General features: G+C 36.7%; 1 protein-coding gene across 6 annotated transcripts in view; it reads right to left on the bottom strand.

Moving 5' to 3' along the window:
- Positions 1-220: 220 nt before the first annotated feature.
- SMAD4 (SMAD family member 4) overlaps positions 221-23,729 on the bottom strand; it is a 50,127-nt gene continuing 26,618 nt past the window's right edge. For 4 of the 6 annotated variants that reach the window (XM_074339965.2, XM_074339963.2, XM_088797996.1 and 1 more), the window contains 4 exons: positions 16,710-16,893; positions 15,412-15,580; positions 8,048-8,186; positions 221-6,557 (listed from right to left, as the gene is read on the bottom strand). In XM_074339965.2, the coding sequence (XP_074196066.1) occupies positions 6,346-6,557; positions 8,048-8,186; positions 15,412-15,580; positions 16,710-16,893 (704 nt within the window). In that variant the 3' untranslated portion in view covers positions 221-6,345. Of the gene's footprint in view, positions 6,558-7,400; positions 7,514-8,047; positions 8,187-15,411; positions 15,581-16,702; positions 16,894-23,729 lie in introns of those variants that run through there. The other 2 variants (XR_012498748.2, XM_088797998.1) reach the window with 2 other exon arrangements.

Below are 23,729 nucleotides of genomic sequence, written 5' to 3'. Positions count from 1 at the left end.
CTTCTCTAACCATCATGACTCCAATCTCTCCTTTTAGAAATGAAAAAAGAATGGGACTGTTCTTCCATTGTCATTTTTTTAAATGCCTTATTTCCCATTTCAGTGGTCATAGAACAATGAAAGAAAATGTTGTCTGCAAGTCTGAGAATTCCCTATGTGATTAGGAACTCTTTCCAGAGCCAAAACATCCACAAGCTTAAGAAAAAGAATGAGCACGGAATTATTTAATTGGCTTTCTCTTTTAATCAAAAACATACTTTGTTACAGAGTTCTCAGGAAAGTTTTAACTATTTTTCAGCCACAGACTTCAACCAGGCAAAAGGATACAGAAAGCCACAAAGCAACTACCACAACTTTAGCTGACCAGTTTTCCCAAAAGCAGAAGCTAAGTGTGGTTCTTCTCCGGGTTTTATCATAGCTGCATTCCTCGGAGTTCAGGGGAGAAGACAGAGTTGGGAAATACCACCACCAAATCTGTACCAACCCCCAGTCACTTCCTCCAAATGGTTCTGCAGCCCACCAGGGTTTCATCATCTACAAGCATTCACACGTTTCCCTTATATCACATGTCCAAGGCCTTGGCCAGAACCCAATACCTGGAGGAAGTTTGCTGGCTCCATGTTTAGCCTGTTAACCAATCAAGCCCATGAGTCCTTCTATCAATGACAAGCAGCCATAGCAACAGCAGCTGGTTTCATCACTTCCTCTCCAGCTACCAGAGAGCTGGCCTCTACCAGGACTCCCCAACCCCCACCCTCAACCCAACCCCAAGAAAGGCTCTCAAGGTCCTTGAAAAAGCCAAGTTCATTAATTACACTCATCCAAGGATAGGCTGGAAGAGAACTCTGACAGGAATGCTCCGGCCAAAAGTCTTCTAATCAAAATAGACCTAAGAAGAGCCAAGGATAACGTGAATAATCATCCACGGGTATTGTTTTCTTGAGTTATATAAACCATTTTAATTGATGCAGTTGAAAGGAATTTCCATTTTTAGCATAGAAGAGTTAAGAAACCAAAGACCCAAAGTGATGACCTGTAATATCATTAGGCATTTACAGTAAGTTTTCAATCCATTTTAATTGAAAAAAGAATATTATCAGCACACAGCACTTAAGGGGATGGTGCCACACACATACCAAACCAAAAGGGAGAACATCATGACTCAAAAAAAAGCCTTAATAAACCTTTAATATAGATGACGGGAAAATAAATGAAGGCTTTTCCCCCTTTCAGTGTTTTTTTTGTTTTTTAAATATTTATTGCAGCCCCCAAGGTGGTGCTAGGCCTTTGGTTGAATTTATGTCTTAAGGACATATTATGTAACTTCTTGTCCATAGGCGAGTAGTAATAAAATATCAAGCCTAGTTTCACTTGAATAACATGGAAATAAGTAAAAAGCCCCCTCAAACAGCAAAGGTAAGGAAGAAATCAAAAATCGCTGCAAGGTAGGCAAGGTCACTTAAATTTCAGAGCTGGAAGAACTCATCTAGTCCAACTCCCTCATTTTACAGATGAGGCAACTGAGGCCCAAAGAAAGTAAATGACTTGCCCAAGGTCATACAGCAAACTAGTGGCAGAGTGCAAACTAGAGAGTACAACTGTCTGGCCCCAGCCCAGAGCCACTCGTTTCAGATTGAACAAGAACACGGGCTCTGACATCTACTGAGAAAGCATCTTAAATAAACCATGAAAACTATCTGTATCATTAGAGAGAAATGATTGTCTTCACCAGAGGTTTCCCCTCAGTCCTTCCTACAGTTAAAGAAAAGGGGGAAGCGGGGGTTCATTTATTCAAGTCTGATGTTAAAACCCCTGAAAACATCAGCAATTACTTGAGCTACTCCTTGGGGCAGGATATCAGACCCTCAATTCTCATAAAGGCACCTATAGGTCAAAAATATCTAGAGGAGGAAGGCCAGAACATTGGGCTCAAAAGGGGACACCAAAACGAAACAAAAATGACTCTCTCGTTTCCCAAGGTTTTTCGTTTTTTTGTTGTTTGTTTTTTGCTGGTGTCACCTCTAAGCAACGGTATTGCCTCTGACTATTGATACTAATTTAGTACCCCTTGGAACCCCAATTTTTATGTGAGCAGCATTCAAGTGGAAGCAACAAAACCTTTCAAAATCTTGCAAAGGAGAAAAATATGAATATGACTCACTTCTCTCTACCTCAACTACCTGAATCTCAGCAAGAATCAGGAAGCACTCTATGCAGTCAAAAGCCAAAGCACAGAAGTCCTTTTCAATACTTTATAGGGAAGTTTCTTGGGCCCCGTCCCAGTTTGCCCTTGTGTTTCCAAGAAAGCTCTGATAAGTTTGGTTGTCTGGTTTCCTTGCCCGAGCAGCTACAAAAAATTCATCAGAAAGGGAAGACGATACTACTATGGTACACTAACAACACACAGGAAGTAGCCACTGTCAGAGAGGGAGAAGACTGGGGTGGGTGTGTAAAAACACGAAACATTCAAAACCATAGCAGTCGGCAACCATTTAGTAAAGGTGAAACAGTCCTGCCTGTCAAAGCCGCCCCTAATGTCTACAAAGACAGCTTGACACAAAAAGAAACATTATACCCAGTATGTTCTCTGATATGCACATTAAATAACTCCATCAAAGAAATGGCTAAAGCAAAAGTTTTACTGCTTACATAAGGCAAGTGTGGATTATGCAGGAAGTTCCATTCCACAGTGATACCAGATAAATAAGATAAGCAACCTAGCAACACCGGGACAAGTACTATAGGGCAAGGTTGGGCCTGAGGATGCTGCTATGATAGGCCACGAACATTTTACATCCTTCCGTATCTAGCTGTCAGGAAAAAATGGAAAGGCTTGAACAAAAGTTTCTCATAGCCTATTTTCTATAATCTTGCAAAGGAGGATTTCGGCGATTATTTACAGATGGCCATCTGCAATAAGATGGGTTCTGCCTTTGGAAAGAAAAAGAATGCATTTCTTTATTCTATTATCTGCTAGTCTTAACCAAGCCCCAAGTACAAAAGAGTTGTTAACTGACTTTACAGATAATTGCTTTCATATACTCATTAAAAACTATCAACAAGAAGGATTCTACCCTACTCAGAAGAAAATTGCTTCTTCCAAAAGGCTCTCAAAAAGGATGTGAACTAATCTGATTTTGCATAATAGCTAATGAGTAACTTTAAATTGACCAGGTACCACCAAACCAGGAATAAAAATATTTCACCTTATGTTCTTATTCTTTACCCTTCACAGATAGTAAAGGAATGCCTTGGGAAAATATAAAATTTCCCTTCTTCAGATGGGGACAATCAAAAAGAAAACTGCAATAAACTTTTTAAATAAGGTATTTATTACCTGGAAGACAGGGCATTATGTTTTGCCTTCAAATTTTCTATTACAAATACTGCCATTTCCACCACAGAAATGGATTTTTAACTTTGAAATACAACACAACTAATATGGTTCAGTTTATGTGGCTGTTTGGTTACCCTTCAGCCAGACCACCGAATCTGTAAACCTACAATGTTTACAGGAGGAATGGGATAGGTGACCTATTTAGTAGTTAGGCCAATACAAATGAGCCATGCTTCTGGAAAAACAAGGTTCTATGGCAATGATTTATTATCATTATCTTTGTATACCAGGTGTAGTATAGTTTAAAAAATGAGATAAGACTATATCCCACAAAAGAATCTACTCCCTGGAAAATGAAGGCAACACCATTACGGATTCCCTTTGATAATGCAGAGAAAGGCACTGGACAAAAGTGGAATGGGCCTCATACTGGATTATAAAGGTTCATACTTGGTTCATCTCTCACTCAGCTTTCACTGAAATTCAACATTCTGAGAGTCTGCGATACAAACTAGCGAGAGAAAACCCACCCAGAATCATATTCTCATTAATAATCAGATTCCGAGAGCTGCAGAAAGTCTTCTACCCTTAAAGTAGGCACCAATTTTAAACCTACTGATTCTTTATTCTTACTCATCAAAGATGACTACCTTTAAAAAATGGAAGTACCATTTAACAACTAAGCTCTCAGGAGTAACTGATTTTAACATACTAGATGTTTTCTCAAAAGCATGTGACTGCATCTAGGTATAAATACAGAACAATTAATAACTAGAAGTACTTGTATGTACTTTTTAGTAATTTTATGGCTCTTAGCAGAAAGAAACCAAGACAGGTGGCTTGGCCTCAAAGACAGACTTCTTAGCAAGTATTTTCCACATACTTTCCCCGGATGATTAAACATGAAAACCCTCCGTAAAGTAGAAAAGGAGGCAATAGATTATATCATAGCATGCTTATGGTTCTAATCAAATAAACTGGATTTTAAAAATCAGTCATTCTAAAACTCTTTCCTCTCATTCCTATTCATTCACAGTAAAATGGACCTAAAGTCAATAATTTCTAAATAAAGGTAGTAGCTTTTAAAAAATCTGCCAATAAAACTTAAATCACCAAACTTCTACAGATTAAAATGAGGTCTTTAACAAAGGTATTTGTAAGTACTCAAGAGTACAATGAGCTGGTAGAGAAGTTATTTTAAAAACAAAAGACATGTAGCCGGATCAAGAGCTATGCTTAACTCACAGCAATAAGCAAACTCAGTGGTTTCTAGGATGGTCGTAAGATCTTCTGAGCGAGGAGGCTGAAGGCTTGTTTATCTAAGTCGTTATAAAGATGACTGTCATGCATAAGTGCTTCTGTATCTCAAACTGCTCTCCAAGCAAAAAGTAAAAGCATCTGGAAGATAATTTTATTTCACACTATTTATCCTGTAGACAACCTATTTATCTCGTAGACAATCAGGCCTATTTTTGCTACAGTAAAAGTTCAAAAAAATAACCAACTCTACACTTGATACGTAATGTCCGTGGGGAAGTCCCAGTAGAGTGTGAGGGAAAAACCAAAGCTGCAATACTGGCTGTTGCCTGTCATTTAGTAGAAGGTGTCTCGCCACTGAGGCTGGACTCAAAAGTGCAAAAGAAATAGAAAACAAACTTAAAAATCAAACCTAGAATTCAACTTTGTATGTTGAGATTCGGTTTTATTTATGCTACTAGCTAAGTAAAAAGCATACATATTGCGTCTGTGGTACAGTCAATACATTTGCAACTTTTCTACTTAAATTCTCTATACAAAGTCACTGCCAACTGATATGATCATTGATGGCAAAGGGCTTAGAATAACCAAAAGGTATAAAAAGTTTGCAGTCTTGCCCCAAGATACAAAAACTGAATTTTAAACAATGTCATAACATACATGATTTAAACAGTATATGAAAAGAAAGTCACACATCAAATCAAGTACAAAAATATCCAAACTACCTATTATGAACCGCAATGTTTCCATTATCTGCACAATATTTAACATAGAATTTAGCAGTTTCCAAAATACTCATCATTTAGTTTAAGCATTGCCACCTTTGTAGAATGGTGAGATATTAGGTGGAGTGACACTGCTTTTAGTGTTTTTAAAAATACAAAACCTTTCCCTATGAATTAATGAAGGAAAGAAATTCCTCTTCTAGGCTTCTTAGTAACCAACCTCACGCCCAGAAATATAGAATACATCTACTGCTTAACAGGGCAAAAGTATACTACTTGATAAACAGTTATCCAACAGGGATAACAAGTGTAATTTTAAATGATATTTCTTTGTCTGGTAATTTTAAGGAATTCTCAGTATACACACAGAGATTAGTGTTTTGCCTTGGCAAAAATAAAATTGAAGTCGCAAGACAATCTGAACTGAAATCATCTTCACTAGTTTAACTTGCAAAAAAATATTTTGGATAAAAGGTTATATAATACATTACTATCTTACTTTTTAAACACAGAGTAAAGTTGCTCTTGGTAAAATTAACTCACCCACATGGCACAATACTTTGGAGTAAAGTGTGTTCAACAGTAACAACTTGCACACAAAATAACATGGGTGAATTAACTTTGAGAACTCCTCTGCCTTTAAAATCAGCAATATTGAATTTATTCTGTAGAATAACACACTTACTGATGTTCTGCATAGAAAAGGGTCTAAGACGGTTTAAAGGGCTAAATTTTCCAGCACTGGAATGATTCCTTCATAATAACTGGTGACGATTTAATAAGAATGTGTTTTTCCTGATCTTCAAGCTCTGAGCCATGCCTGAAAAGTTCTACATAGGAAAAAAAAATTTTTGTTTTAATCCAGTTTCTGTCTGCTAGGAGCAAGGCAGCAAACCTATTTTTCAACCCTTTATGAAAAAGATAAAGCAGAACAAAAGTGAAATATATCTTCCGATTATAAACAGGATTGTATTTTATAGTCCACCATCCTGATATGAATGTCAAGGGCCCCCACAGTAAAAGACCTCAGTCTAAAGGCTGTGGGTCGGCAATAGGCATGGTGTGAAGTACTTCATCTAGGAGCTGGAGGGCCCGGTGTAGGTGAATCTCTATCCAGCAAGGTGTTTCTTTGATGCTCTGTCGTGGGTAATCCGGTCCCCAGCCTTTCACAAAACTCATCCTGAGAATGCACAGGCGACGAAGGTCATCGACACCGATTCCAGCAGCAGCAGACAAACCTAACAGAAAAGATTTGGAAGACGTCAGAGGAACAGGCTGGTCTCTTCCCATCCTCCCTACATCTTACATTAATAAAGTGACCAGCTCTCTTTACTTCACTCTCCCCAGCATATAACTTCTCTGTCAAAGTGCCAAGAAGTAAGTACAGATCTAAACTTTATCAATGGGGACTGAAAACTTTTGGTTAAGACAATTTACATTCCACATGGTTCTTCTAGCTCCCACCAATTATGAAGTAAATTACTACAATCTAGCAATACCCCAACAATTTTTCTCTTTAGAAGTGGAGGTGAAGGGATAAGAAACAACTTTGTACAAGGTAGTGCATGTCCACGAGCTGGTTCTAAGAACCTTCTTGTCTGTCTAAACAGCCTAATTCACAGTAAGACATGACTAAGAATGAGAAAGTTAACATTCCTGGTTCCACTAAAACTTCTTAGATGACCAAATGTGTCTGTCTCTCAATTTCCCAAGGGAACAGAGATAATATACAATTACTCGATGGGGGCAGTAGATGAGAATAAAAAATTTTAATAATTCTGGACTCTTTAGTAAAAGCATGTTTATAACACCAAAACTAGCAAATAACTGGTTTAGATACCCAAATTTTTTTTAAAAAAAATCAAGTTCTGTAAATGAGTATGCCTTATCTACCTCTATATTGTAAACTCCTGAACGTAAGTCACAATGGAGACTCTGCATCTAATTTTCCAGTCAGAACATACAGTCATATAGTCCATCTGCATTCAATATTACAATGAAACTAATGGGAGGAATTTGCATGTACTGTAGAGAAACCTGCAGGGCCACCGCAGGTTTCTTAGCCAGTGTGATTTGCTTACCACACTGAAGAGGTTAAGAACAGGGGTTGAATGAATCACTAGTTATGCCTTCAGACGTGGAAGATGGGTGCCACGTGTTTCCATCATAAAAGTCTATAGTCAGGAGTTTAACTCTGCAGTAAAAAATTCCCCATCAGTGTGAAACCTGGCACACAGTTCAATTTTACCCTAAAATTAAAAAAAAGTCTTCAAGTTATCAAAATACCACCCTCACTTAGTTTTCTCTCCATGCTTAGCATACATAAAAAAAAAAAAAAAAAAAATGGAGGTGCCTAATTCTCAAATTGAAATATGCTTTCAATTTTCTAGAATAAAGCCAAGCATGTTGGTGACAACAACCCACCCTGGCTAGTGAGGCAGGAATTAAAAGCATTAACAAAAAAAGGGGAGATGACCAATAATATAACAATAACCCCTTTTCTTCTTTATCCCATGACTCCCTTTTTGATACAAAAAGAATGAAAATAGGGTCCTAGACAAAGGGCAACTATTATGGAGGAACAGCTTTTCACAAGTTCAAAAATGTTATTATCCCAGTAAAGAGAACTTTAATTTCTACTATTGCTTAAAGTAACAAAGCAAATGAGTGAATAAAGATAAAACACCAACTATTACACTTAAAACAACAGAACCGAAAGCATACTTACTGATGGCTGGAGCTATTCCACCTACTGATCCCGGGCCAGGGATGTTTCCTGCCACAGCTGCTGCCTGGGCGGCTGCTGCAGCTTGTGCAGTGGCAGCCTGCTGCTGCATCTGACGATGACACTGACGCAAATCAAAGACCTTTTAAATGAAAGTGTAAGTTTAATGCCATGAGTCCATCGGAAAATATCCCATACATTAAAAACCAATGCACACTTTATTTAAAACTTACAGCTTCATTTAGCTCTCAGAAGAAAATAATTAATTACTAATTTTAATTTTTATGTATATTATAATTGGTAGTTAGGAAAGATGGCTTGGAGTTCATCAAGAGGCACATTTTACCATCAACACAGCTGTGGCAACCACATGCCTCTGTATCCTTTACCTAGCTCAGTGTGGGTCAGCCATTATTGCCCCTGCAAAAAACCACCCCTTTGTGTAAAATCAACAGTTAAGAAATCACCCCACCCTGTCCAACCAAATTGCTGTGAGCTTTCTTTAGGCTGAATTGATCACCTTTGTCATTTGGCCAACTTCTTTATCATTCTAGCTCTTTGGAGCAGTTTAATAAATGGCATTGTCACTATATAAGCAAACATCTGCAGTTTTTTAGAGATGCATGCTTTACTACATAGGAGTAAAACAACATGCTATCTAGAACTTGTTTTAAAATACTTAGGAAACAAAGAAAATGCATTTAAACTCAATTTAAAAAGAAACAAAGATAAAAAGGATTAAGCAAATATAAAATTTACTGAATCTCAGTGATGGATAACGGGATTTCATTAAACTAGTTTCTCTTCAGTTTTCTGTACATTTTTTAAAATGCTTATCATTTTAAAAAGCTTAGCTTTGAATATTATCACTAATACCTGCTAATTACATGGGTTCTTTATTAACCTCTATGGAACCTCAATTTTCTCATCTACAAAATGGGAATGCTAAGTGTACATGCTTTTTCACAAGGTTATTGTAAACTTGGCATAGTATATAGTCTGCTGTCAATAACTGTTACTTATTTTGTTTTTGGCCTCCCTGTAGCCATTTTCCTTTCAGGATGAGTTAAGGAGTTCATAAGTAATTTCAGTGTTCTCTATCAGCCTTGCCAAGGGCTGGCATGGTAAGGAAGGGGTTGCCACCTTTTTTTTAAAAAAGAGTTTTTCTTTTACTTTTTTTTTGCCCCCACCCCCGGTTTTTAAGCCATTGTTTCTCAGTCTAGTTTTAGGACACAGCTCCCATGCTGGTATTGTATTATGAGCCTTGCGCTCCTCTCGGCTGAGGTAGTTGGTCGCCATGCATTGGTGGGCCGCTCACAGCAGCTCACGGCAGCCCAGCTCCAGGGAGAGCAGTTGTTCACAGTCTTAGCTGTAGAGGGTGCAGCTCACTGGCCCATGTGGGAATCGAAAAGGCGGCCTTCCGTGTTAGGAGCACAGCACTCCAACCGCCTGAGTCACCAGGCCGACCCAAGGGTTGCCACTTTTATCCTTATCCTCATGAAAGTACAGGAATGTTCTTTCAGTAAGCAAAAAATTATGGATGATAAATCACATCACCTTTTTTATAGGCAAAAAAAACTTCCTAAAATAATGTATTTGCTCATATCTGCATTTAAAAAGCATTAGAAGATGGGCAGCCTGATGGCTCTGTTGGTTATAGCATGAGCTCTGAACAACAAGGTTGTGGGTTTGATGGGTCAGTAAGCTGCACCCTCCACAACTAGATTGAAGACAAGGAACTGCTGCTGAGCTGCTGGTGCGGTGGCCGATGACTCAGTTGATTAGAGCGCGAGCTGTTGTCTCAACAACAAGATTGCTGGTTCAATTCCCGCATGGGATGGTGGGCTGTGCCCCCTGCAACTAAGATTGAAAACGGCAACTGAACTTGGAGCCAAGCTGCGCCCTCCACAACTACATTGAAAGAACAATGAGTTGGAGGTGATGGGCCCTGGAGAAACACACTGTTCCCCAGTATTCCCCAATAAAAAAAATAAAAATAGAAAGCATTGGAAGATCGGGGCCAGCCCAGTGGCTCAGGCAGTTGGAGCTCCATGCTCCTAACTCCAAAGGCTGCCAGTTCAACTCCTCGAGTCCCTCTTAATTCCTGGAAACCACTGATCTTCTTACTGTCTCCATTGTTTTGCCTATTCCAGAAGGTCATAGAGTTGTAATCACAGAGTACGTAGCCTTTTTCAGATTGGCTTCTTTCACTTAGTAACATGCAATAGGTTCCTCCATGTCTTTTCATGGCTCGACAGCTGATTTCTTTTTAGTGTTGTTAATATTCCACTGACTGGATGTACCAGTTTATTCATCCATTCAACAGCTAAAGGACATCTTGATTGCTTCCAAGTTTTGGCAATTATGAATAAAGCTGCTGTAACCACCCATGTGCAGATTGTTGTGTGGACATAAGTTTTCAGTTCACTTGGGTAACTACCAAGGAGCACAACTACTGGATGGTATGGTAAGAGTATGGTAAGAGTATGTTTCATTTTATATGGAACTGCCAAACTGTCTTCAAAGTGGCTGTACCATTTTGCATTCCCACCAGCAGTGATGAAGTTCCTGTTGCTCCACATTCTCACCAGTATTTAGTTTTGTCAAGGCTTTGGGATTTGGCCTTTCTAATAGTATGTAATAGTATCTTACTGTTGTTTTAATTCGCAATTCCCTAATGACATGTGACGGTGAACATATTTTCATATGCTTACTTTCTATATGTATCTTCTTTGTTGAAGTGTTTATCCGGGTCTTTTGCCCATTTTTAATCAGGTTGTTTGTTTCTGAATTGCTCAGTTTTAGATAACAGTCCTTTATTAAATGTGTCTTTTGGAAATATTTTCCCCCAGTCTGTGGCTTATTTTCTCATACTTTTGACATCGTCTTTACAGACCAGAAGTTTTAAATTTTAATGAAGTCCAGCCTATCGATTGTTTCTTTCATGGATTGTGCCTTTGGTGTTGTAGCTAAAAAGTCATCACTATACCCAAGGTTATCTAGGTTTTCTCCTGTGTTATCTTTTAGGTTTATAGCTTTGTGTTTTACTATTAGGTCTTTACAACCACTTAAAACTTTTTTAACCATCACTAACCAAGTATGGCATATACATAAACTTATTATCTGGGAGTAGGGAATAAAACTTACGTATAAATTCCCAGGGTTCACATATGCTCTCAAACTTGAATGAATCATTAAAAATAACCAATTGATCTTCACACATAGGTTCTTTACAATGTTGTAAACAATCGCAATGATGATAGTCTTAGCCTAAATCTATGCTAACAACAGCAGCACATATTATAGGTAACTACAAAGATAAAATTTTAAAACATTGTGCCTTTTATCTGCAGATGTAACCAAATAATGACATGCCTCATCTCTTGGGGGCTTTTCAAGGGTAATTTGCACCAAAATAGAGATGTTACATTTATTTGACAATCCTAGTAATTAGTTTAATAATATAGGATTACACATTTTTGAAGTTCAAATGTTTTAAATACTACTCCATATCTGATAAGTTCGTAACTACTATCTGGCACATAGTATATATTCAACACTGTAGTACTCTATCCATTCACTTCAAATTACACAAGTAATCAGAGACATCCAGTCAAGATGGATGAGTAGGTATGCATAACCACCTTCTCTCTGCTCCAAACATATACAAAAGAGAGAAAAACTATTAAAAATGGACATCCTCCATGCCAATCATGTAATTCATACGGAAATACAAGGGGGTGGCAATAGCCAAAACAATCCTGAAAAAGAACAAAGCTGGAGAACTCATACTTCCCAATTTCAAAACATACTACAAAGCTACAATAATGAAATAGAACTGAGAAACCTTTACATTCAGGGTCAGCTGAATTTCAACAAGTGTGTCAAGATAATTTGATACGGGAAAAACAGTCTTCAACAAACGGCTGCTGCAACACTGAATATTCTCATGCAAAAGAACGAAGCTGAATCAGTTACCTTACGCTATATACAAAAATTGACTCAAAATGGCTTATAGACCTAAATGTAAGAGCTCAAACTATAAAATCCTTAGGAAAAAAACACAGGAGTAAATCTTTATGACCTTGGATTAGACAGTGGTTTATTAGATATGACACCAAAAGCACAAGCAGCCAAAGAATAAACTAGACTGTATCAAAATTAACAATTTCTGTGCTGCAAGTCACATCAAGAAAGTGAAAGACAAGCCAAAAAACGGAAAAAAGTAATCATAAACTATGTATCTGATAAGGGACTGATACCCAGAATATATAAAGAACTCTTACAACTCAATAATAAAAAAATGGGCAAAAGATATGAATAGACATTTCTCTAAAGATATACAAATGGCCAATAAGCACATAAAAAGATGCTCACTATTAACAGCCATTAGGGAAATGCAAATCAAAATCACAATGCGATACCACTTTACATCCACTCGGATGGCAAAATAAAAAAGACAGATAATAATAAATGTTGATGAGAATACAGAGAAATTGAACCCCTCGTATATACATTGCTGGTGGAAATATAAAATGGCATCACCACTTTGGAAAATAGTCTGGCAGTCCCACAAAAAGTTAAACATAGAGTTACTTATGATCCAGCAATTCCACCTCCTAGGTATATATCCAAGAAAATAAAAATATATATCGACCTAAAAACTTACATGTGACTGTTCATAGCAGCATTATTCATAATAGCCAAAAAGTGGAAACAACCCATACATCCATCAACTGATGATGGATAAGTAAAACCTACAGCGGAAAGCAAGAACTAACACAAGATGTAGTTGAGGTAGCAGGACCAAAAACAGAAGGTGTAGAGGATAGGAATTCAACTTATTAGAGTAATACAGAAAGAGACAATAAATAGCCAGACTTTCAGGGCTAACAACTGGGTATCTACCTGTTCATGAATCAAGTGCTGGTAAAATATCTTGACAGCTAATTCAGAAATGCACCTAGGAACAAAGTTCTTGCCCATGGCAGAGGTAAGCATCAGAAAAAGCTACCCACAGGAATTAGGTCCTGAGCACCCTGAGCATACCTGGGGATTGGAACTCAATTTCCTCAAGGGACAAAATTCCTCTACCTCCTAAATAAAAGAATGAGTTCTGAGATGTGGATCCCTGGGTGCCAGACTAAGGCAAAATTGCTCTATAGGAAGAAGCAATGATAGTGAGGGGGAAAAAAATAAATAAAATGAATATAATTCTCTCAAGGCAAACTTGTCAACAAATACAGATTATGAAGCATATGAGAAAACCCGACACCATTTAAAAATAATAAAGCACAAATAATTAAAATTCCTTGTGAAAAAACTGGAAAATACAAATAAAGATAATTCCACCTCCCAGCCAGGTAAGACATTGTACACACCATTCTAGACTTGTGGATACACACACACACACACACAAATATACCCATGACATTTTATTTTTTTAACAAAAAGGGTATCATAGGGGGCCGGCCCGGTGGCTCAGGCGGTTAGAGCTCCGTGCTCCTAACTCCGAAGGCTGCCGGTTCGATTCCCACATGGGCCAGTGGGCTCTCAACCACAAGGTTGCCAGTTCAATTCCTCGAGTCCCACAAGGGACGGTGGGCTCTGCCCCCTGCAACTAAGATTGAACACGGACGGCACTTTGAGCTGAGCTGCCTCCCGGATGGCTCAGTTGTTGGTTGAAGCGCGGGCTCTCAACCACAAGGTTGCCAGTTCAACTCCTCGACTCCCGCAAGGGATGGTGGGCAGCGCCCCCAGCAACTAAAATTGAACACAGCACCTTGAGCTGAGCTGCCGCTAGCTCCCGAATGGCTCAGTTGGTTGGAGCGTGTCCTCTCAACCACAAGGTTGCCGGTTCGACTCCCACAAGGGATGGTGGGCTCTGCCCCCTGCAACTAGCAACGGCAACTGGACCTGGAGCTGAGCTGCGCCCTCCACAACTAAGACTGGAAGGACAACAACTTGAAGCTGAACAAAACCCTCCACAACTAAGATTAAAAAGACAACAACTTGACTTGGAAAAAAAGTCCTGGAAGTACACACTGTTCCCCAATAATGTCCTGTTCCCCTTAGAACAAAAAAAAAGAAAAAGGGAAAAACTGAAAAAAAAAATGTTAAAAAAAAAAAAAGCTGGGGGGGAATCATCGTCTAGGTATTGTTTAATACCAAATTTTCCACACCATGATATCTTACAATAAATATAATTTAATATTTTATTATTCTATTCTATTTCATTATTATAAGAGATCAAAACTATAAATGGTCCTCTATTGTCAAAACTTTTAACAAGGAATTACTGCTATTTTATTAGGTGCGATAAACAGCATTGCGAATGTTTTTCAGAGTATTTATAAATTGGAGATTCATACTAGAGTATTTTATGAGTGAAATACTATAATGTTTGGAATTGGCTGTAATTACTACAGGAAAAAATGTAGAGGAAGAAACACATTAAAGATTGGTAAAATGCTGACAACTGTTAAAGCTGGATGATGGATACATGGGAGTTATTATTTTCTCTATACTTGATGTATTTGAACGTTTCATTGTTTAAAAAGATCCTTTACCTTTTAACTGACCTGTAGTGATGACTGAAAATGAGATACTGGGTTTGTTATTTTGAGGCAATCAAGTATTTATATTTTTCTAGACACTATTTGGCTATATTATTTGTATGCTAAGCAATTTCTTGGGAATAAGTAATGAAGTACAGTTAATTCCAGTAATTTACAATAGCTAAAAATAAAGACGTTTAGGATGACTGTGAAAAATCCGAAATTAAAAATATATTTAGGCTATCCAATTAAACTATCTTTCTCTTTCAAACACTGTATGTTTTAACTAAAATTAAAATGAGTTGAATGTTATAATTAATGAAAAGTACCTTAGCCTTAACTTGTAAAATGATGTAGTAAATAAAACTCATTTAATGCGCAAAATAACTAACCTTAAAAAAATCTGGTGTTGAAGAATTTTTCATTGCTCAGGTTCTTAATTTGAAAAGTTATTCATTTTAGAATTCCCTTCCATAAAATCCTGAAGATTGCTAAGATGAAATTCCAAAATTTTACACATTTTGTAACACAGGAATGTAAGTTTGGGGGTGTCACTCAATATTTTTGAAGAGCCTGTGTATTACTCTAAAACATTTAATAAATCTGCTAATAGGGCACGACTGCAACCACAAAACTAGATAACTGGTCATATCAATAAATGCTCCCAGGAAACATGTTTTATACATAAACATGATTTCCGATATTTAATCCATAAAAAGACATTTTTCTACTCCTCTCACTTCCATCTCAATTCTTCAAACAACAAAAAGAGCTTTCCAGGACCAGAACGTGACTAAAGGTCCCGCTCACCTTTATATAAGCACTTGGGTAGATCTTGTGCACGGCGTCTCCCGGTGCGCGCCCAGCCTCTCTGTCCAAGTAGTAACTCTGCACAAAGACCGCGTGGTCGCTAAGGCACCTGACCCAGACGTCACCTTCCCCTTTACATTCTAACTGCACACCTTTGCCTATATGCAACCTTAGGAAGAAAAAGGGAATTCTATTTCATTTGGGGAAACATTTAAAAATAGGTATTGGTTCAGATTATACAGCATACCCAATTTTGAAAAATTAAAAAGAGTAAAGAAAGGACTTTCACATAGCACCATAACCAAAAGACAGCCATTGTTAACATTTTTATGTATTTCCTTCTTTTTTTAATATCTTATTCATATATAATAATGATGAGCATATATGCATAATGCTTACTATGTGTCAGGAACATGTAACACGAATTCTCACTGAACACTCACAATTCAATGAGCTAAATACTATTATTCCCATTTTATAAATGATGAAACTATGGCTTATAGCTACACTGTCCAAATCAATAGCCACTAGCTACAAGTGGCTATTTAAATTAAAAATAATAATTTAAAAATTCAGTTAATCACATGGCCATACTTTAAGTGCTCAACAGCTACATGTGGCTGGTGACTACAATACCGGACAACACAAATATAAAAAATCACAGAAAATTCTATTAGACAGCACTAGCTTAGCGAGTAGGTTATTTGCCAAAGTCATACACCTAGTGATAGAGCCAAGATGATGTATTTACTTACACACACACACACACATTTTCTTAAAGAGATTACACAGTACCTAGAATTGTGTATGTTTTCCTATAATATTTCATCTTAGGCATTTACATTTGGTTATATAAACTTTTTAACATTTTAATGACTACATAAAAAGGAAAGTTTATTGAAATTCATTTAATCCCTTTTATTATAAGTTTTCCAGTATTATAAATAACATTCGCAGAAACTTGTCTTCATTTTATATTATTTCCTTTCAATAGATTTGTAAAACTAATATATGATCAGAGGGAACAAAAACTAGTTTTAAAATTGGATTCCAAAAGGTCTAGTTACTATTCAAAACACAGAAACATCATGAACTTTAAAAAAGGCCATCTTTTATCATATTTTAAATAACAAACATCTACAATTAAAACGGAATGTTTACAAATTCTGAATTTTCAAGATGACTTTTATTCTTCTAACACAGACAAAAACTTACATAATCTACATTGAAAAATGTAACTGAATAAAAGACAATGTACTATGTTCAATTTTTAAAATAACTAACTATACAATCAATACCTTGCTCTCTCAATGGCTTCTGTCCTGTGGACATTGGACAGTTGACCCAAGCAGAAGCGATCTCCTCCAGAAGGGTCCACGTATCCATCAACAGTAACAATGGGGCAGCTTGAAGGAACCTTAAATGTCTCTCCTACTTGAACATCCATTTCAAAGTAAGCGATGGAACACCAATACTCAGGAGCTATGGGAGAAAAACGGGAGTGAATGTCACTCTGTAAGACAAAAGCTTTTCCTAAAAGAAAGAGTGAAGGGACAGGAGAGGCTTCTGAAAAGCACCCAAAAAAATATGATTAAAATGGCGATGCATTAGAAAGGAGGTATTTTCATGTCTTCTATTTTTCATTTCAGTCCCTAGCATTCTTGAAACTCGAGTCATTTTTAAAACCCAGAATTTGGTTCTTACCTCAAAGGACCCAGTCAACTGAAAATTTAAAGAAGTAATCAGAACCTAAAATAAATTATTTTACCATGATGTTTCATTTGACTGCACATATTTTCTATGTAGTCTGAACTTTCATTGTTTTAAAGCACACTGACTCTAAAACATATTCCAGGGAAGTATTCTTGAAAACATCAATCCATAGCATGTTTTCTAGATCCCTAATTGAGAGAAAGGGCATAAGTAAGAGAATCATACAGACCCGAGTCAAGGTTAATTACACTCCAACTACCCAGTTGCTGTGAGTAGGAATTCTCAATTGTCTCTTGAGTGAAAGGTCATTTGTTCCATCTCTATTTTTAGTGAAGTCAATTAATGTTAACTACTACAATTTTAACTTTGAAAATGTATTTAATGTATTCATTTGAACAATAAGTGATTTAAAATAATTTTAAATGACTGGGAGAAAAGGAGGTACAACTTGATTTGGTTTGTAAAGTTTTCTGCCAATAAATTATTTATCTGCATCTTTAGTGTGCCATTTATGAACTTTGGCTGAACTGGAATTCGAAACAATAAAACTTTCAACAACCTCAAAGGACAGTTAGAATGACAAAAAATATTCTTTTCAAACCCCCAAAGAATCTTAAAATGAAGTATGATTGATTAATGCTTAAAATACATTTTTTAAAACCCTTGTAAAGTCTGTGTATCTAATTGATTTTCAAAATTTTGTCAAGGAAGAAAGTCCTTTCCAACAAAGAATAAAACAGACCATGAAGATTCGGTGATTCAGAAACTTAAAATTCCAAATGTTTTGCCACACAGATCAAATCAACAAATCATGAATACAAACATTCCTTTAAATGTTTTTGATCATTAAAACATGAAAATTAGTGATATACTAAAGTGCCTTATTAAAAAGCCAGTTTTGAAATATTTATGAAGTTATTCCTTATAGTAAAATTCTTTATTAAAGATATTACATAATACTATGAAAAAGCTTCAGCAAACAACTGGTAGGTATACTGACTGAAGCTAAACTAAAGAGGTTATCTAGGACAAGGTATCAATTACCCAATGTTTTGGCAGCAAAAACCAGTAAGAGCACTCAAAAGAGGTCTTTACCACAATAGCCAAGACATGGAAACAACTGAAATGCCCATCGGTAGATGACTGGATTAAGAAACTGTGGTACATTTATACAATGGAGTATTACACAGCCATAAAGAAGAAAGAAATCTTACCATTTGCAACAACATGGATAGACCTAGAGAACATTGTGTTAAGTGAAATAAGCCAGACAGAGAAAGACAAATACCGTATGATCTCACTTATATGTGGAATCTAAAGAAAAGAATAAGTGAATGAACTAATCAGAAACAGTTTTGGAGACAGAGGAAAAACTGAGGGTTGCTAGATGGGCGGGGGGGGTGGGGATAAGGGGCAAGGTGAGGGGATTAGAAAACAGTCGGTAACCACAAGATTGCCACAGGGTTTTGAAAATTAATTTGGGGAATGTAATCAATAATGTAAATATTTTGTAGGGTATCCAATGGACACTTGTCTCATTTTGGAGACCACCTTGGGGATGATGTAGATGCCTGATCACTGCACTGTACACCTGAAGCTGAAGCTGAACAGTAATGAATGTCAACTATAATTTTATATATATATATGTATATATATGTATGTATATACTTACAAGAAGCGGAGTACAGCATTAGGAATAGAGACAGTGGAAATGTAATGGCTCTGTGCGATGTCAGAGGGATAGCGGATGGGGGGAGGGGCGTTCACACAGTGCGAGGGATATAAATGATAAATGTCTAAGTATTACTTTGTCTTGTGTACCTGAAACTAATTTAAAAAAAAAAAAAAAAAAAGAGGTCTTTACACAATCAGTCCAAACAGTAAATTCTGTTACAAACAACGCCCTTGAGCCAGGGACGTTTACAATGCTGAGTGAAAAAATGAGGTCCAAGTACATGCATTTCCTAGTTAGTTCAGTTCACAATGAAGAACACTATCCGAAAGTAAAGTTCCATGAAGAGCAACCTTTTTTCCATGAGTCAATTCAGGAAGAAAAAAGGAGTTGTATAATCTCAATGTTTAAATAAGCTAAATGTACTTTATCATCATGAATTGCAACTGCTGCAACTGCATTTAAACCTCATTTTATAATATTATTTCCAAGTCTCCAAGGGCTTTTTTGTTTGCCTAATATTTCAGACACCATACAACAACGATGGTTACATAAAGCTGTATCTCTGAATAGAGTTAGAATGAGATGACCTGCTAGCACTGGGAAGAAGAGTTTTAAGAGACTTGCGGATAAAAAGAAACTGGCATCAGAGTTTCCCCACAGACCAGGGATGAAAAATCACCATCTATTAAGAGGCTATTAAAATGGCCTAGGAAAGAAGAGGAAGAAATTACTATAATATCTGTGAGGACAGAGCGGGCTAGAGGGGGATCGAGAGAATTTGGCAGTGTTGGGATACAAAATACCATGTGAAAAACTTTTCTATTGCACTCTAAATTTGCTAACCAGCCAAGAGGGAACATTCTTATTTTTAAAACAGGAAAAGATAATAGAAATTCATTAAGTCTTTCTGGATCTCTCTTTGCTCTTTTGCTCCAAGGACCAAATGCCATATAAGTAACAAGCCTGCACCTTCTCAAAACTAGCATCAACAGCGGGACAAAAGTATTCAGTTCAGAGAGAGCTTTCCTAATACCCCAAATCATTTGAAAGGGAGTAGGATTGTTATATGCTTGCTGACATTGGTATTTTTAGTTTCTTGTTCCTAAATTAATGAAGTTGAGCTGGTCTCATGAAGTGCATTGGCTGCTCTTCACTGGCCAAAGGTTTTAAAAGACTGAGTTAACAACAAGAAATTTTTTTTACAATATAAGAACTTAGCTAAAAGTGTTTTGTAATGGGAAATGTATTATAAAGCCTAGTTTTAGCAAATAAATGTTGTTCAATTATAATGGAAAATATAAGTCTCCAAGGCATTATTACCTTCAGTTTCTGAAATAAAGTCATTCAAAAAAAATTTTTAATTTGGTTCTTTTTTAAAAGTTGAATATTTGCATTAAGCACTTGAGACACTATGACTTATTCTTTTTATTTTTAGACCTGGATGAGATGCCCTCTGAGAATCTCCTTTTTTCCTGTAAGAATCTTATATGAACACATAAAGATATTTTCTTGGATGGTGGATAGTTCCAAAGTACTAGAACACAATCTGAGTTTGGAAATTTGTGGATTTTGAATCCATTTGTGAATTACCAAAACAACCTCAAAGACAATGAGGAAACTCTTCACTTAATTTGCAATCAGCATTTAATTATATGAATATATCTTGGCTTTAAGAAAAAGCAAAAACAGAGTTCGCCCATAAAAAAAGAAATGAAATGTTAACCTTTTCCAAAAATGTTTTTTCAACTTAATTATCAGAGTCAAAGCCCAGAAATTACCAAGCATGTGGTCTATCTGAAATCTTTAACACCAAGACAATGACCAGTGTTAATTATTTTCATTTTCTACAATTTATGTCACCTATATTTCCCAAAACATTTATGTAACTATCTTCAAAAATAATTTCTCAAAGTAGATTCACTACATTATTGATGATTTTTTTAATCATTTAAAATATTTTGTATATTCAGATGTATATGCATATTTCCTAAATGGTCCTAAGTTTGTGATTAAATATTTTAGCATTTCTTAATTACACCTCAAGGGGCTGCATTAACCATACATAACTAATACAGATAATTTCACTTTGGTTTCTTTTCTACTTATTCATGAAATAAAACAGCAGATATGTAAACTAATAACTAAGTAACAGGATTAGGAAGTACTAGATAGCAGGGGACACACGGGATTATGAAAGGCTTCCCAATAGTGTTGTACTTGAGCTGGATCCTAAGAGTTTGCCACATTTAGGAGTAGGGATGTGTGGTATGGACATCAAGTTGGCCCCCAATGATTCTCACCTTCCAATATTCACATCCTTGTATAGTCCTCTCCCTATAAAACAGAATCTTACAGAAATGATGTAACAACTTTTGAGGCTAAGTCTTAAAAGACCCAGAGGCTCTGTCTTGCTTTCTCTTGCTCACTTACTCTGGAAGAAGCTAGCTGTCATGTGAAGATACTTAAGAAGCTCTACAGAGGTCCCCACAGAGAAAAACTGGAGTTGCCAACAACAATACTAACTTGCCAGGTATGTTATAAACCACTCTACCATGTTTCCCCAAAAATAAGACCTAGCTGGACAATCAGCTCTAATGCATCTTTTGGAGCAAAAATTAATATAAGACCTGGTATTCTATAATATTCTCTTCCCTTCTCTTCTCTTCTCTTCTCTTCTCTTACATTACAGTAAAATAAGACTAGGTCTTATATTAATTTTTGTTCCGAAAGATGCATTAGAACTGATTTTCCGGCTAGGTCTTAATTTTCGGGTAAACACGGTAAGAGTAAATCCTCCAGCCCCAGAAAAGCTTTCAGATGATGGCAGCTCAAGCCAACAACTTGACTGCAACCTCATGAGACTCTCAGCCAGAGCAAACCAGCTAAGCCAATCCCAGATTCCTGACCCACAGAAACAAAGTAAGATAAATTATTGCTGTTTTAACCTGTTACGTTTTGGGAGTAATTTGTTGCAGAACAACAGATTTAATTTGATGAATATACAGAGTACAAGACATATAAGGAGAAGAACAGCATGTGCCAAAAAAAAAGCATAGAGGGATGATACAGCCAAGCAAGCTTGGGTAAGCAGCTCAAGACGGTTAAAGAAAAGAGATGAGACTAGGGAAGTATGCAGAGACCAGGATCAAAGACTGCCTTCTTCCCAGCTACGGAATTTGGACTTTATCCCAAGCAATGAGTAGGGGAATCTATGCAAGTAATTCAGCAGAGAAATAACAACTAGACTCAAAGTTTCAAAGAAATACTGAGGATCAGTAGAGGTTTAATACGTAGTAGGGAGGGGGGTACTATGACTGGAAGCTCTCTCAATAGAAAGATCAGTTACAATCTTCTTTTAACGGTACAAGAGGAAAAATGAACAGTTGTGATCTAAAACTGCTCTGGAGCCCATTAGTATTCACAGCCAAAGAGTTCATAGCCATCTAGGTTCCAACCAGCTGAGTCCATTTAAGGTGTATCCACAGAGCTGATCCCCTCCCACAACCAGCTGCACAGAGACCTTTCAGGATCGTCCTCGCCATCAAGTCCCTTCCCATCCTATTCAGACAGAGGTTTTAATGCCAGTGCAGGTGATACAGAGGCATATCCTCAGAACTAGTTAATGTTATTCCCTAACTATCAGGAGCTGTTAGGCCTCAACATCAGTTCTGTCGTAAGAACGAGGTAAATCTATCAAGAGGCTAAAAGCAATTGCTGAATCCAAAACTGAGTCCAAATCACTAGCTAAATGCCACCACTCCCAACCCCACTCCACCATTCCACCCACGGTAGGTCTTTCTTCAGAGCCCTAATTACTCTCATTCCTGCAGATCACCTTCCACTAAACCACATGAATTCGGAGACCCCTGCAAGTTACCAGCGGCCGCTACTGACTCTCAATGATGCTGCCTCAAAACCAGCAAAATTTTTTATTCTTAAGACTCTAGATTCTTCACCTCTTATCACAATGTATTTATTCACAAACAAAATTAAGACTCTGATACAATGATTTCAGTTACATAATTTCAAATACAAGTAACACCAAACTACTACACTGGATTGTTCAGGGATAATTCATCATTTTCAAAGAGCAAACAAATAATATCCATAAAAAGCAGGAGAATGGTTATCTCTGGGGAGACGAGAGGGAAAGTTTCTGAGACAAAATGCACGCAGTTGGAGGGTTTGCTGGAGTGCTGCACTGTTTCAGTTTTCAATCTGGGTAGTGGTTACACAGATGTTGGCTTTAATTTATTCATTAGATCTCATGTACTTTTCTGTGTATTACATTTCTCAATTAAAATGTTTATAAAAAGGCAAGACCCCTTGACCAACAAAAATGTTTAAAACCACAACAATTATGAACAATAACACACAGAAAATCCATTAAAGATGATAATTTAAACATATACATAATTTATATGTTTAAAAAATGTTTCTGCCCAACCAGCAGAATCTTTCTCCTAATCAAAACAAATATTATTTACCTCCTAAATCGCACAAAGTTTATTAAACCATCACATCTACTGCTGGTGAGCATGGTGAAACTGGCTCTAATACTTTAATGTGATCACTGTAAAGCAATTTGGCCTTTTGATCCAGAAATTCTTTAAATCTCTTAAATTGAAATATAAGAAGAGTTACAAGCATAAAGATCTTACTCTCAATATTTAACAGCCAGAAGAAAAATTGGAACCAACATAAATAACAGAACACTGTTTAAGAAAATTATGTAGATCTATTTGAGGAACTGTAAGTTATCTTTTAACTTATTCATTATGGTTACTACAGTTACATTTTTATAAAAATCTTTATTGAAAATATATATTGAAATATTTACATATAAAATGATTACATAGGATTTCCTTCAAAATAATAGGTGATGGTATGAATGAAAAGTAGGTGAGGGTATGAATGAAAAAAAATTAGT

The sequence above is a fragment of the Rhinolophus sinicus genome, chromosome 4 (genome assembly GCF_057876585.1).
Source record: "Rhinolophus sinicus isolate RSI-liver-muscle chromosome 4, RSI-T2T, whole genome shotgun sequence".
In the NCBI taxonomy this organism is placed as follows: Eukaryota; Metazoa; Chordata; class Mammalia; order Chiroptera; family Rhinolophidae; genus Rhinolophus; species Rhinolophus sinicus.
Note: the sequence above shows the minus strand (reverse complement) of the source record. Positions and strands in the feature narration are given on the sequence as shown.